The sequence below is a fragment of the Musca domestica genome, unplaced genomic scaffold (genome assembly GCF_030504385.1).
Source record: "Musca domestica strain aabys unplaced genomic scaffold, Musca_domestica.polishedcontigs.V.1.1 89, whole genome shotgun sequence".
In the NCBI taxonomy this organism is placed as follows: Eukaryota; Metazoa; Arthropoda; class Insecta; order Diptera; family Muscidae; genus Musca; species Musca domestica.
In genome coordinates, this window is record NW_026712430.1 from 839,331 (window position 1) to 853,567 (window position 14,237).

At 31.8% G+C, this 14,237-nt stretch overlaps 1 protein-coding gene across 5 annotated transcripts; it reads left to right on the top strand.

Moving 5' to 3' along the window:
• The first annotated feature begins 8,041 nt into the window (after positions 1-8,041).
• On the top strand, positions 8,042-12,622 carry LOC101894414 (mitochondrial pyruvate carrier 1). Of its 5 annotated transcripts, none has more exons than XM_059131449.1 (4): positions 8,042-8,178; positions 8,497-8,774; positions 8,832-8,932; positions 12,062-12,622. In XM_059131449.1, the coding sequence occupies exons 2-4, from the start codon at positions 8,692-8,694 to the stop codon at positions 12,235-12,237; spliced, it is 360 nt and encodes a 119-aa protein (XP_058987432.1). In that variant the 5' UTR covers positions 8,042-8,178; positions 8,497-8,691; the 3' UTR covers positions 12,238-12,622. The 5 variants fall into 5 exon arrangements, with proteins under 5 accessions (XP_058987432.1, XP_058987433.1, XP_058987435.1 ...); XM_059131450.1 differs by having other exon boundaries at positions 8,116-8,264; XM_059131452.1 differs by having other exon boundaries at positions 8,123-8,142.
• Positions 12,623-14,237: the final 1,615 nt, after the last annotated feature.

The window sequence follows — 14,237 nt, forward strand, 5'->3', positions numbered from 1 at the left end:
TTAAAGTAATCCGGAGAAAAACAAGAAGAAGAAAAAATAAAATCAATTACAATTGCTTTTATGGAAATTAAATAAAATTTTCCTTTCTAGCGCACGATATCAAAACGAAATGAAAAACCTGTTTTTTCATTTAAAAGTACCAACTAAAAAGGGGGGTTGGTTTGTCAAATAGTCACTTTGTCGGTCGATAGCTGGAACAATGTTTGTTTGATATTCATGTGTTGGCTGGCTGACGGACTGGCTGCTGGATAAGACAATAACACTTCGCGACACAAGGGTTGGTTATTATCTGCTTTTGATTTTATTTCGACACAATCGCAGCGAACGAACGAACAACATCAACAACAACAATGTAGGTACATCTACATACGCACATTTATCCTACGCCTTGGCAGGGTTTTATTTCACCGTGATGAGGGTCCATCAGGGGGAAAGATACTCTTCTCGTTCTTTTACTTGCTTTTTTTCTTGCTTTCGATACATGAAAGTTTACAACATTTAACGGGGCGTTGGTGGTGGATGGTTTTCCTTATTGATATTTTTTTCTTCTTCTATCACATTTATATTTTCTTGATTCCAAGAAAATTTTGTTAAAAAAAACTTAATTTAGGCTTTACACATTTTGTTGTTTAAAGATTGGTTTTAACATAAATTTGTTTATTTCTTAAATAAAAAGAAAATTTTCACACATTGTTTCTTCTTAATTTATCCCACAACAATAACAACAACAATCACCACTAATATTTGAAACACACATCACAATGTAATTGTAATTTTCTTTGACACAAAAGATTTATTCAATTAATTATTACATCCAACAACGCTATATGGAAAAAATGCCAGGAAGATGGAATACTTTAAAAATGTATATTTTTTTTCTTTCTTCTATATCGGTTATATATCAAAGATTTGCTTTGCCGAGATTTTCACATACAACCTTCACTATCGCTCACGAGTTTCAAACTGACTCGAGCCAGCAGAACACATGTGGATGCTGCCTGGCTTTGGGCTTCTGCTGCAAAGTGTCCTACTGTCGTCGTGTGCTGTAAATGTGGTCCAAGGACTTTGTGCGGCAAGAAGCAGAGCTTTTTGTCGTTGTATTTGTTGTAACAAAGCCAGAGAAGATAACGAATTTAAGAGAATGCAAAATGTAATGAAAGAGCATAAGTCTCGTAAATGCTGAGACAGGGAAGAAAGTGTAAACAAATAGGAATATATTTAAAAAAAAGGTAGAGATATATTACAAAAAAGCATTCCATATTGTTAAAAGAGAAATTCATTGAGAGATGAACCCTAAGAGAAGGATATTGGTTAACAGACAATGATGTTCATTGCTTTGCCTGGCGATGGCTGACATCTGGAATGAAAAATTATTAGTTACAAAAAGGTATTTTGGAGCAGCTAGGTTTTTGTAAAGAAAGACAATTTTGGAGGATTCTGGTTTCCCATAACATACAATAAGTAGTATGTTTTTTTGGGACATTAGAACAGATGAATCTAATGAAAAATGATATCTTTATGATACCCTACACCACTTCACATAACAAATAAAAATTTTTATGGGGAATTTTTTTTTATTCTGATTTTAGTTGGCATAAATTAAGCTGTTTTTTTATAAAAAGAAAAACGATCTTAAGTTTTATTATTTTGATACAACAAAACACAGGTGCTCAATTCCTGTTCTGTGAAAATCTGAAATGAAAACTTTAATAGCGACAGAGATCAATTGAATTTTTTTTAATTCTAACAAAATCTGAATTTTTCGGTAGCTATTACCGAAAATGCACTTTTTGCATATGTTTTTTTAGGAAAGTACCTAATCCAAGCCCATCAAAATAAAAACAAGTAAGCAAAGGCTACAGTCGAGCGGGGCCGACCGTTGAATACCATACAACACTATAATAAACGATACAGTTTATATAGGTGAGATTCTCGAAAGAATTTCACAAGATATTATGACAAATAATAAAAGAAATCCATCAGGTTTCGTTCTCTAATTTTGAATAATAGCAACTTAAACTAATTTGCTCATTTCCAATTTATTGGTAGATGTTGCACTTAAATGGTCTTCCTAGATCTGGAACCAATATTTCCCAAAGACCTCTAATATCTCTAAGAAGTGGCAAAAGATTAACATTTATTATTGGTTTTGGACTGAAACGCATCTATATGAGATATAGACATTTGACTATAATCTTCAACGAAATCAGCGTTAACGAAATAGTCAGAAGTGCGTCTTTCCTGTATTTGTGAATTCTCCAAAATGTCACTGGAATGGACATTTTCGTATTTTGTCTACAAAAGTTGGCAAACTATTTCACACATTGAATATTTTTGGATGGCCATTCAAAACTGCTTGGCTTTTGTAATGTCCGGTAAACCCCATTCAAATGTGCGTGAGGATCGAGCGATAATTACGACCTGCAGACAATTTTGCAGTTTTTGGTCCATTTCAACCCTAAATATATGGCGATCATCTCCAAAAAGAGTAGGCTTCTATTCTGACCCTCATCTTATCTCCATGCAAAATTTGATATCCTGATATCCTAACTACTTAGTTCTGTTAGCTGTAGAAATATTACCAAATGTTTAATTCAAAATGAAAATATGCCAAAAATATGACAAAATTGAAAAAAAATTTTACAAAATCAATATTTTCATCTTTAGGAGGATATTTTTATGCGATTTTTTTAGACGTTTTTTCTTTCCTGCCAAGAGGCCATTCTGAATTAATGAGAACTGTCGAAATCAGTTCAGCCGTTCTCGACATAAAATAGATCTTTCAAGCATATCTTCTTTGATAGACATATATATCGCACATATTTTGATATATATCCGTTTTGTTGGATGTTAACATCAATGTAAAGATCAGAAGTAACCTTGTCATGGCTTTGTGATTTCGCCGGGATTTAAAATATTCGCGGTTTAATGAAAAATTTTGAATTTTTTCAACACAAAAGATATGGTATATTTTACCCGCTAAATATTATCCGATGACCACCCAAATTGGTAGGCTTCTTCCCCGCCCTAAACTCTAGCTACATGCGAAATTCAACGTCGATTGGTCTATAATTGCGACCTGTATAGCTACTGCAAAATCCGACATTTTTTCAGTATTTGGTCCATTTCAAACATTTGGCGATCATCTCCAAAAGAAATAGGCTTCTATTCTGACCCTAACCCCACCTTCGTGCAAAATTTCGTAAGGATCGGGCCATAATTGCGACCTGTAGCGTGATTACAAATTAACATGGACAGACGGACGGACGGACATACATAGCTAGATCGACTCAGCTCGGCGAGCTAGGAAGATCCATATATACTTTCCTATATGGGAAACCAATATTTCGTGGTGTTACATAAATTCTGGCCCAATCAAACTTATAATACCCCCAACACATAGTGTTGTAGGGTATAAAAACAAAAAAGGTTAAGTTTTGTGATGCTGAGATTCTCTGTCATAAGGGAAAATCCCATAGTTTCTAGACTTCGTATTTGTTTTATACTTCATATTATATATGTCCTTATTAGATTGGTTGTTACTGAATTTGAAAAAAAAATGGGAATTTCATTGAAAATTCCGACGAAAATCGTCAAAATGCAGAATATTGGAAGTTACATCTATCCAAATACAAATTTTTAGCCAATTCTATCATAGACTGTGGCTAAATTCACCTAATTTTTAGCATTTGTGGGGGCTACACGAAAACTTGGACCTATGTAGAAGATTTTCTGGTAGAGAGCTTTTAATGCGTTAAAAATCGGAATCGAACAATCATTTCGATAAGTAACAACGGAATGATAAACTTAATATACTCTCCATTGCATTGTGGAGAGTACAGCTACCGGTTGCATTTTCAGCGAAATATACATTTTTCCTAAAATTTATTTTGGTAAGATTTTTACGCACTATTTTAGTTCTTATCCATATAATCTGTGAGATAAACGTAGGACTTACCTAAAATTCACGGATCGAAAAAGCTCATCCCCATCACATTTTTTCTCAACAGCTTAAAACTGTCCTCCAGGTCTTTTTCTTTTTTCATCAAAACAATCACCGAGCTATTGCGAAATTATTTTTCACTCTTAACATCACATCGTTATTTGCAGCATAATTAAACAGCTTGAATTCCACACACATTTGAGATTATTTTATTTCTTTGCAAATATCTTACAAAAATTAAGTTACAATTTTTTTTTCGATTGACACAAAAATCAGAATAATTTTTTTTCATATCACTTTTTTTTTAATTTTTTTTTTTAATTTTTTTTTTTTTTTGAACAATTATTATTTGAAATTTTTAAATACCATTTTTTCAATAAGAACAAACGATAATGCCTTAATTGTAAAAATTTTATTGCAGGAGTTCTAATCTATAATTTACGACACCAAGCGAACAATTTGTTATATAATTTGCACGCACCATCCTCCCTAATTCCGAAATATTCCTATACTCTGTGTCGCCCTCTTCACTTTGTTGTATTGTTGAACTATACATATTAAAAAATGTTTTTCTTTAAATTTTAACTTTACAACTGTATTTATACTTCCATTTAATTAAACTTTTTATGTGTTCTACCTTATCCCAAGAAACTATGAACAGACAAACACAAGAACTGGTGGTATTTTTGCCACACTTCCGTGGTTACCAATTTACCTTATAATATTGAGTACGAGCTAAGTTGACAGTCAAATAAAAATCGTCATTTGCACTTTCTCGCTCTCTTTTCCTTATTATTTTTTTGAGCGACACAATTTGAATTTTATAATTCACACAACATTCTTTTAACATTCACTCCTTTGAGTTGTCATTTTTGTATCTTATACAAAACTTATTTTTTCCAATAGGATTATCCAAGCGGCCGTACAAACTATTAACTGACTAACAAAGTAAAAGTTAAGAATTGGCGGCATTTTTTGCCACAGTTCAGTGCTTGATAATTCGTCTTAACGCAGCCAAGGATTATTTTATTGACCATGAGTAACATATCCACTCGAACAAAAGCACTACACTCTCTCACTATCTCTCTTCTCTTTACCATTTGTTCAACGACACAAATTGTATTTTATATTTCACACAATTTCTTGTTATACGCACTCCTTTAAGTTATCATTTGTAAAAATATATTCATTCATTCATTCATTCATTTATATGCAGGTTATAAACTGTTATACAATCGTTAATTTCTTCCAATAGGATTAACCAACTGGCCGTACAAAAGAAAACAATGAACTGACAAACACAGGAAATGCCAAAAATTGGCGGTATTTTTTGCCACTGTTCAGTGCTTACCAATTTATCTCAACGCAGCCAAGGATTCTTTTATTGAGTACAATAATACAATAAGGACAGTCAGTGTGACCAGATCAAACAAAAGTGTTGCTGCTAAATAAATGTTAGAACTCCAAAAAAAATAGCATGATTCAAAAAACGTTTCTTTAATAAGAAAAAAAAAACAAAAACGTATATTTTTTAAAAAAATATAATCAATAACACCTTAAAAATATGTCTCATTAGAATAAAATAATACCATGACTAACAATAATAAGAAGAATATATTAATTGTAACAGCGTTGCCTGAAATTCGACGTAGCGCACACATGTATTCAACTTTCCCACCATGGTAAACTTTTTTTGTACGTCCGTATTACCCAAATACACTTGTAATGGATTGCTCTAACTCATTTTTTGAGTTACCGTCAAAAGTCTATAAAATTAAAATCTTAATAGTTTCGGTAATTAACGAAATTTGTCGATAAGTTAGCGATGAAATTAAAGTAGTCGCTAAAACAACCGATAGATACCAATGTTGTCAACTTAAACTTCTTGTTTATATCAAAATTTAGGGTTTCAAAGTTACCAATAACTCAAAACATGAGTTAGTGAAGCCCACTATAGGTTCATATCCTTAAATCTACCAACTAAAAACTTTGTGAAAATTGATAACTTTCAAAATTCTCCCAATTTCTATGTTTTCTAATTACAAACGTTCCCATTTTTTGTATTATTCATTTATATTTTCAACACACAAATAAAAGAAATTGTTTAATTGTCATTGTTGAAATTGTTCAACATTGAAATTCCATTTATCCGACTTATTTGGCTAACTCTCATATTAATACACGTGCTTTACTTGTGTGGTGAAAAACCTCTACGTGGAACGTCGCATTTTAGGTACCGCTGTAAAAAATTGAAGGTTCTTACATACATTCGTAGACACTGGTAGAAGAATACAGGTAGATGCATCAACGCTTGAGAACATTGAAATGTCAAAAAGAAATAATGATTTTTCAAAAAATAAGTAGATTTTTATATGTTTTATTATACGACGCCTATCGGAGTTTGTTAAGATATGCATTTTAAACAATTTTTACAAATTTGAATAATTTTTAATTCAAAATCTTCAATTCAAAAATTGGTTTGACAGTTCATTGTCCTAGCATTGCGACTACCTGCATTCTTCTGCCATGTCCTAGACTGACGGCAATCTTAATTCCTATTGAGCCACTTATTGCAGATTAATTCGTTCATTATCCCCGTTAATCGAATATGGCACCGCTGCCGAAAATCAATAAGCTGTTGACAAATTGCTTACATCTGAGAAAATCAAAATCACTGTTTTTACCAAATATTAATATTTTTATTTCCAGATGTCAAAATAGAATAGAAACCATGGTACAATGAAGAGAAGGTAGCCCAACTTTGAAAAAATTGCAAGTATAGAGGTCTACCTGTTTGACTTATAATGTCAGAATTGGTATCAAAACAATTAAAAATCAAACAACATGTTTTATTTATTTTGAATAAATAATTGAAAAAACGCTATAACTTAATGAAAGGTCAACACTTCTTTTCAAAATCATGTACTATATATCTCTAAAAGATTATTTCGCTACAAAAACTCTAAATTTTGTCGATGCATACGTTGAAATAAACATTTTGTAAACACCCGAATTTGAATGTTTTCTGAACATTTTTTTGTTATTGAAAAGAAAACACATACATAAACAAATAAAGATGACATATTAAGCCAAGAAAATAAAAAAAATTAAAATCATATGGTTTCATAGCCCTACCTTGATATCATTGTACCCATGGTACAATGAAGAGAAGGTAGGTCAACTTTGAAAAAATTGCAGGTATAGAGGTCCACCTGTTTGGCTTGTAATGTCAGAAATAGTATCAAAACAATAACAAAATCAAACAACTTGTTGCATTTATTTTGAATAAATAATTGAAAACCGCGAAAACTGAATGAAAGGTCAACACTTCTTTTCAAAACCAGGTTCTATATATCTCTAAAGGATTATTTCGCTACAAAAACTCTAGATTTTGTCGATGCATACAATGAAATAAACATTTTGAAAACATCCGAATTTGAATGTTTTCTGAACATTGTTTTGTTATTGAAAAGAAAACACATACATAATCAAATAAAAATGACATATTAAACCAAGAAAATAAAAAAATTAAAACCATATGGTTTCATAGCCCTACCTTGATATCATTGTACCATGATTTCAATGATGTACGTTTTTTAAAATTAATATTAATTAATTCATTTGTTAAAAATTTATTTGCTGCACAGCTGCACTTGTACCGGTGAACTCCATTTTTGATTACAAACTTTACTTGCGATGTTCTATTAACGTAGTTGATGCATCAATATTTGTAAGCAAAATTTGAATTTCACAACAAGTAGCATTTGTATACAACAAGGTTGTAATTTTGGATGGCATCACTTCTTGTGAATATAATTGGAATTTGACAGCACTTGGCATTTGTATGCAAAAGGGTTGTAATACTTGGTGGTTGATTTTGATTTGTTATTGAAGGTCTTATTTGCAATTACAAATAAATAGATGTTAAGAGATTAATTAAAATTTGCATTCATTTTGTTTTGGGGTTACATTTGTTAACAGCATTTATTTCCAATTCCATTTAGTACAATTCCAAATTTCGTCTAATGGGTTAATTATAATTGGCAACACTTAAACATAGCCAATAATTTTCAAATTCTCCCATACATGCTCATTCGTCAAATGTCAAGTTGTTGTTTGTTTGTTTTGGTCGTTGGTTTCGTTCTCCAATAAAATTTGAATTTTTTTTAGTATCACTTAGAGCTTGCTGCTATCGAACGGTTGTCTGCGCCCGCTTGTTTTAATAATATATTCGCGTAAATTTCTATTTTATGTTGTTGTTTTTGCATGATACAATAAAAAGCTTGTTGTGATTTTTTGTGTTTGTTGTCTAATATAAAGTGTTTGTATTCGTTCTATCAACACCGTCATTTTAATTTACGCATTGTCTCTCTTGATTGGTGGTGTGCATACAAACGTTTTCATTCTACTGCAATTTTTACATAACCGTTTTCACATTTACATTTTGTCTCATATGAAAAATTTCCGTTTCTGTTTTGTTTTGTACGGTCAAAGAGAAATTATGTGAATTCATTAATAAACAAGATTTCTTTCTTGAAACGTGTCACATTTAGAGCTGCTGTTGCCTTGAACTTGGAAGACGGTCTAACGACATTCGTTGCAGAACCACCATTTCAAACGTAATCTTTTATTTACACTGCCTACCTAATAAGCGATCAAACGCAACAATCTAAGTGCCATTTGTGAGTCTACGCCAAGTCTGACCTCAGTTTTTGTAGAGCAATTGTATTAAAATCAAATCTAAAATCATGTCGCAAAAACGTGCTGCTGGTCTTGTTGGAAAATTGGCCGAGAACCTAAAGAGCAAAGAATTCAGGGAATATTTGATGAGGTATGTATTTTATTGTAATCCTTTAAATATATGTGGCTAATAAGGTTTTTGTTTTAGCACACATTTTTGGGGTCCCGTTGCCAACTGGGGTATTCCAATTGCTGCTTTAGCTGATATCAATAAGGATCCTAAATTTATATCTGGCCGCATGACCCTTGGTAAGACCTTTGTTCCTCTATAGAGGAAATTCAATTAATGTGCGCATCTTAGAAATTACTCCATTTTTTATTGAACAAACGTCCAATTTCATTCGTAATAGTTCAGTTATCTTCACAAATTGCAATATTGTGTCAATGGTTTCACAAAAAAATCTGTTATTATTTAACTGTCCCATCTCTTAGGATTAAGTTATTAACTAACTAACGAACTCCATGTTAAGACATCGCTCAATACACAATTACATGTGGCTGACATATTTGTAAATAACGTACTATGTTCCTATCAAATATCATAGAAGTCGCATGCATATTTTGCTATAAATGTAAAGCCAAACATAACTCATAAATAGGTGCAATATCCAACCCGAATCTATTTCAACTATGGGTGCAAGCTTCAAATATATTTGTATCGAATTTTAACATTTTTGTCGAATTTCATTTGTCACAATTTATCTTGGCCTAGCAGACAGCGGCGACATTAATATGTCTGTCCACTTTTTTCTTATGTGTCGTTCCTAAATAGATAAAGCAATTCAAATTTGCACAGATTAAGTTGTATATAATTTGCAAACACTACTTCTAGCACATCGTCTCTGATTATTATTTGCTTGCTTTTTCTGGTACATTATCTATATTCATTAGCACCTCCAGCTGATAAGATTTTAAAATAAAAAAAATTCCTTTCCATTTTGAAGTCTAGTCACTCTTATCAAAATTAATACAATAAACTATTCAGCTCTTTTTAAATCAGCTCATTTTTTGCTCTAATAGATTCCCAAAAAAAAAAAAACCAATGCTTTTTTGTAGACGATCGTTAATGTTTACCTATTAATAAATTATGAACGTTTTAAACAGTTATCATTTATGACATTTAATTTGTTTTTGCAATTAATTGGTCAATTATTTCATTAATAAGAAGTCTGAGATTTGTACTTTTTTCTATGTATTGATATTGATGACCGGTGGTGAGGAATCACGCTTCCAATGAATGAATGAATAAGCATTTTGTGTCAATGAATCTATGTAAATAAGCAGAAAATCATTAATACAATTGATAAACTTAGCAGCAAACAAATGGTAATGATCATTAATAATTTGAAGAGCGAAAAACAAAAGTCAGGTTTAATGGTCTTTGTTGAAAAATATAATAACGGGGTACTTTTTGTGAATTTGTAATAGAATTTAAGAACGACGTAAACGAAAAAATTATTATATATCAAATTTTACTATAAGCTATTATATATCAGGAAAACCATTATATGTTTACAAGCGTACAAAAGCATTTTGGTGAGAATTTTCCAGAAAAAAATCTTATTCGTGATGGCGTAATAGTGTGATTTCTTTATATTTGGTTGGAAAACAACAAGTGGCTTTCGATAGAGCGCTCCAGCATTTAAATGTGAATAAATATTTTGTGTATCGTACCATCGTTCATTACCGTGATACTGGTAGCGTAGCCCGACGTCAAGGAAGTGGACGCAAGAAAAAAGCAACATCAGCAGAAATGGTTCGAAAAATAGAAGCGACTTGATCGAAACGCGCGTCGCAGTGGCCGAAAAATGCCCAGTGAGCTGAACTTATCACAATATTTCATTCGGCAAATATTGAAAAATGAAAAGCTATTGAAATTCCTAAAAGTGCAAGAACTTAAACCGCAACAGAAAGAAATTAGACTCAAAAGAGGTAAATTCGCTTGACCAAAAGTGGTGAACTGTCGAATTTGGTTTTCTCCGAATGAAAAAACATTCGTAGTCCAGCAGTTTGTAAACAAACGAAATTATCGTATTTACTTGCCAAAGAGGTCAGCTGAAAATGTGCTTCTTCGGTTGACCACCAGAACACAAGCGCCGTCCATGGTGATGGTGTGGGTCGCCATAACAGCTGATGGTCGCTCTCCGCTCGTATTAATCGACCGTGGCATTAAAATAAATATCGCGAAAATATTCTGGAGGGTGTATTAAAGCCTTGGGCACGCAAACATTTTGGCCACAGACCTTGGAAATTCCAACAGGGCTAAGCACCATCGCACTTAGCACGCGCCACCCAAGAATGGTTACAAAATGAGGTTCCTCGCTTCATTTCCAGCGCACAGTGCCCACCATAATCTCCGGATACCAATCCGTTGGACTATTGTGTCTGGAGTATTTTGGAAAGCAAGGTTGGCACTAAAAAATACCAAAGTGTCGATCAGCCCAAGCAAGCGCTTCGCCGGGAATGGGCCAAAATCCCGCAGAGCAACATTCGGCATTCAGCGTGTTACGGTTTCATTGGCCGTTTGAAGGCTATAATCCGACCAAAGTGACCAATTCGAACAAATCTAAACTTATTCTAAAATTTGCACAAATATAAACTTATTCTAAAATTTAAAAAAAAAAAAATGAAAATTATGGCTGCAGTTTTTTATCTCACCCTGTATGTCGTAAAAATGGTAAACATCAAAACCTTACCAAACGACTTTGTAATATTTCAAAACAATTTGTATGTGTTGAATCGGCGACGTAGTCATGGCCCCATTCCGAAATGTACAATTTTTATATATTTTAAAGCGCTAATTTCAGAATAAGCTACATATGTAGTTTTTAATTTTATAATCATTTGTCGATCTGAGCAAAAATACTTATTTTTTTAGCATGATCTTAACTAACCAACTATCCAAAAAAAATTATATATAAAGAAACTGGTTACAATGGAAGCAACACTCTATAACAAGTTTTACTATAAAATATTATGAACATGCGCATCAAATTTGTATATTTCCAATTAAAATAGAAATAAGGTTCACCATATGTTTATAGGATATTTTTAAGGTTAAGGTGAAATGTCAAGTGGCGTTGGCCGCCAATGTGGATAAAGCTTTAAAATAAAGTAAAAGAGGTATCGATGAAAATAATACAAAAATTGTTTGTGAACAACATTCAAAGATCTCATTAAACAACTAGTAAAGTATTGGAACTCTTTCAGCCTATGTCAATTCTAACAATTTTACTTCTTATTGAATTAGAATAATTTTCAAAATATGTTTCGTATCGCATTCATTTTCTTGCTCTTAATTATTTATTCTTTGTATTCTTTGTTTAATTAATTAACTATTTCCATTAATTAGTTTTCCACATTTGTTATACATTTCAGCTCTCACTTTGTACTCCTGCTGTTTCATGCGTTTCGCTTGGAAAGTTCAACCTCGCAATATGCTGTTGTTCGCCTGTCACATAACTAATGCCACGGCACAGTCGATTCAGGGCATCCGTTTTATCAATTACAACTATTTGACGAAAAAAGATGACAAACAAGTTGCGGCAGCATAAGGCCGACCAACAAACGCCAATTGTGAAGTAAAGCTACAAACAGGGACACAGATATATCGAACAATTTTTGTTTTGCTTCCTTTTTTTTTTTGAATTATCAATAAGACAATTGTACAAACTATTTTATTTGTGACAAAGACATAAGATAATATTTCCCGAGGAAATTTAACAACAACAACAAATATGCAAACTATTATCAACTGTTGATCGATCTAATCATTCTTCAGGGAATCACATCTGTTAATATTGTTTTGTAATTCATACGTACAATAACATTACATCTTCTTATATAGAATTACATTAAGCTACCTGCATAGATAATACGAAAACAAAATAAACAAATTTTTGAGTAGTCTTAAAATAAATAAATCTAATTGACAGACAATTGGTGTTATTATTGATATTGTAACGACAGCCGATATGGATTAAACGCACGCTATGTAAAATTGCACACAACGTTATTATTATGAAAAAATATACAACAGCAGCTATAAATAATGCAAAACAACCTTATTTAGAATATTAACAAAATGCATGCCTTGCGTTACATTATTTCAAAGTAGAATTATCTCACTTAGAAACAAAACAAGTCGAACTAGTCTTAGTTTAAATAAAATTAACAACAAGTGTCTGTTGTATTTTAAGGTGCCATTTCAACACAACACACACGTACACATACACATCTACATATGTGATAAATAAATAACAAGTGTTCTATAAACTATAAAATGCGTTTCAGTTAGAAAGGGAATTTTATAAAAATATAAAATAAAACGACAATGGGAAAGAGAAAGAGAGAGGCCAGATCGAGACAATTACATATTTACGCCGGAAGAGAAGTAACTTGTCGATAGAGTAAAACGAAAGAGACAATGCCTTGGATGCGAATTGAATGTTGTTGAAATATGTAAAAACAGAATTAAAGCAATTATGAACAATAATTCTGCGCGGAGAAAAAATAGGTATCAAGAATAAATGAAAAATAAATCTACCTTTCAAAAGCAAAGATAGTTTGCAAAGAAATTGAAATGTTTCTAATGAAAATCAGCCGCGTTATATATATCCAGCAATTTTATTGGTTTTGTTATCCAAATACACAATTTGAATTGGTAATTTTTAGTAAATATTTCATACAATTTCTGAGTTCCAAAATGACCGATATGACCGATTTCTGTACCAATGATTCTGGATGTAATTCAAAGACCAACAAAATTATATATAGCTTTTACAACATTTGGCCTAGGAACCCAAAACTAATATCACCACTTGGCATTTCTACAACCAAGACTGGATATTGTAGAGTGAAATTATAAGAAAATTTGCAGGAATTTGGAAAGAGTTGTTTGTCAGAAATATATAACTTTTTTTTTGAGAAAAACTCATGCTATTTTTATGGTATATATTAAGTATGTAAATTTTATTTGTTCAGAATCACACAATGAAATTTGATTTAGAATAATTTCTTCTTTAATACTTTCCTAAAAAAATAAAAAAAAGTAAGTATAAAGGGAGATTTTGACTCGGATTGAGCTTTCACTTTTAGTACATAAATTCTGATGGTAATTTTTATTACAAATATTGTACCAAGATATATGGTTATTCCGAGATTTATAATAAAATTTTGTATACAATATTTCTTCTTTTAACATCTTCCATCTCAAAAGAGATTTTATGTTATTTAAGACGTCAACTCGAAAAAAGTCTTAGGAAAAATTGATCAAAAGATTAGAGAATATTCTCGGAGTTTTTTTTTTCATTCTTCTAAAATTAAGCTTTGTTGGAGATTTTTTCACAAATTCAACAAAGTACGGCTTTGTCCCTAAAATGTTTTTTATACCTTCCACCATAGTATGGACTGTATATTAGGTTTTTATTCCATTTGTAACACATCGATATATAAATTTTAGACCCCACAAAGTATATCTATTCTTGATCAGAATCAAATTGTTCGTGCAGGTCCACGACTTCGTATAACGGCACCTCACGATATTCGGTATTTT

What these genes read in the sequence shown, in the direction of transcription:
- LOC101894414 (XM_059131449.1), top strand. Translation starts at nt 8,692, where the DNA reads ATGTCGCAAAAACGTGCTGCTGGTCTTGTTGGAAAATTGGCCGAGAAC. An exon ending in TTCAGGGAATATTTGATGAG is followed by an intron (nt 8,775 to 8,831) that starts GTATGTATTTTA and finishes TTTTTGTTTTAG; the next exon opens with CACACATTTTTGGGGTCCCG. An exon ending in ATCTGGCCGCATGACCCTTG is followed by an intron (nt 8,933 to 12,061) that starts GTAAGACCTTTG and finishes TATACATTTCAG; the next exon opens with CTCTCACTTTGTACTCCTGC.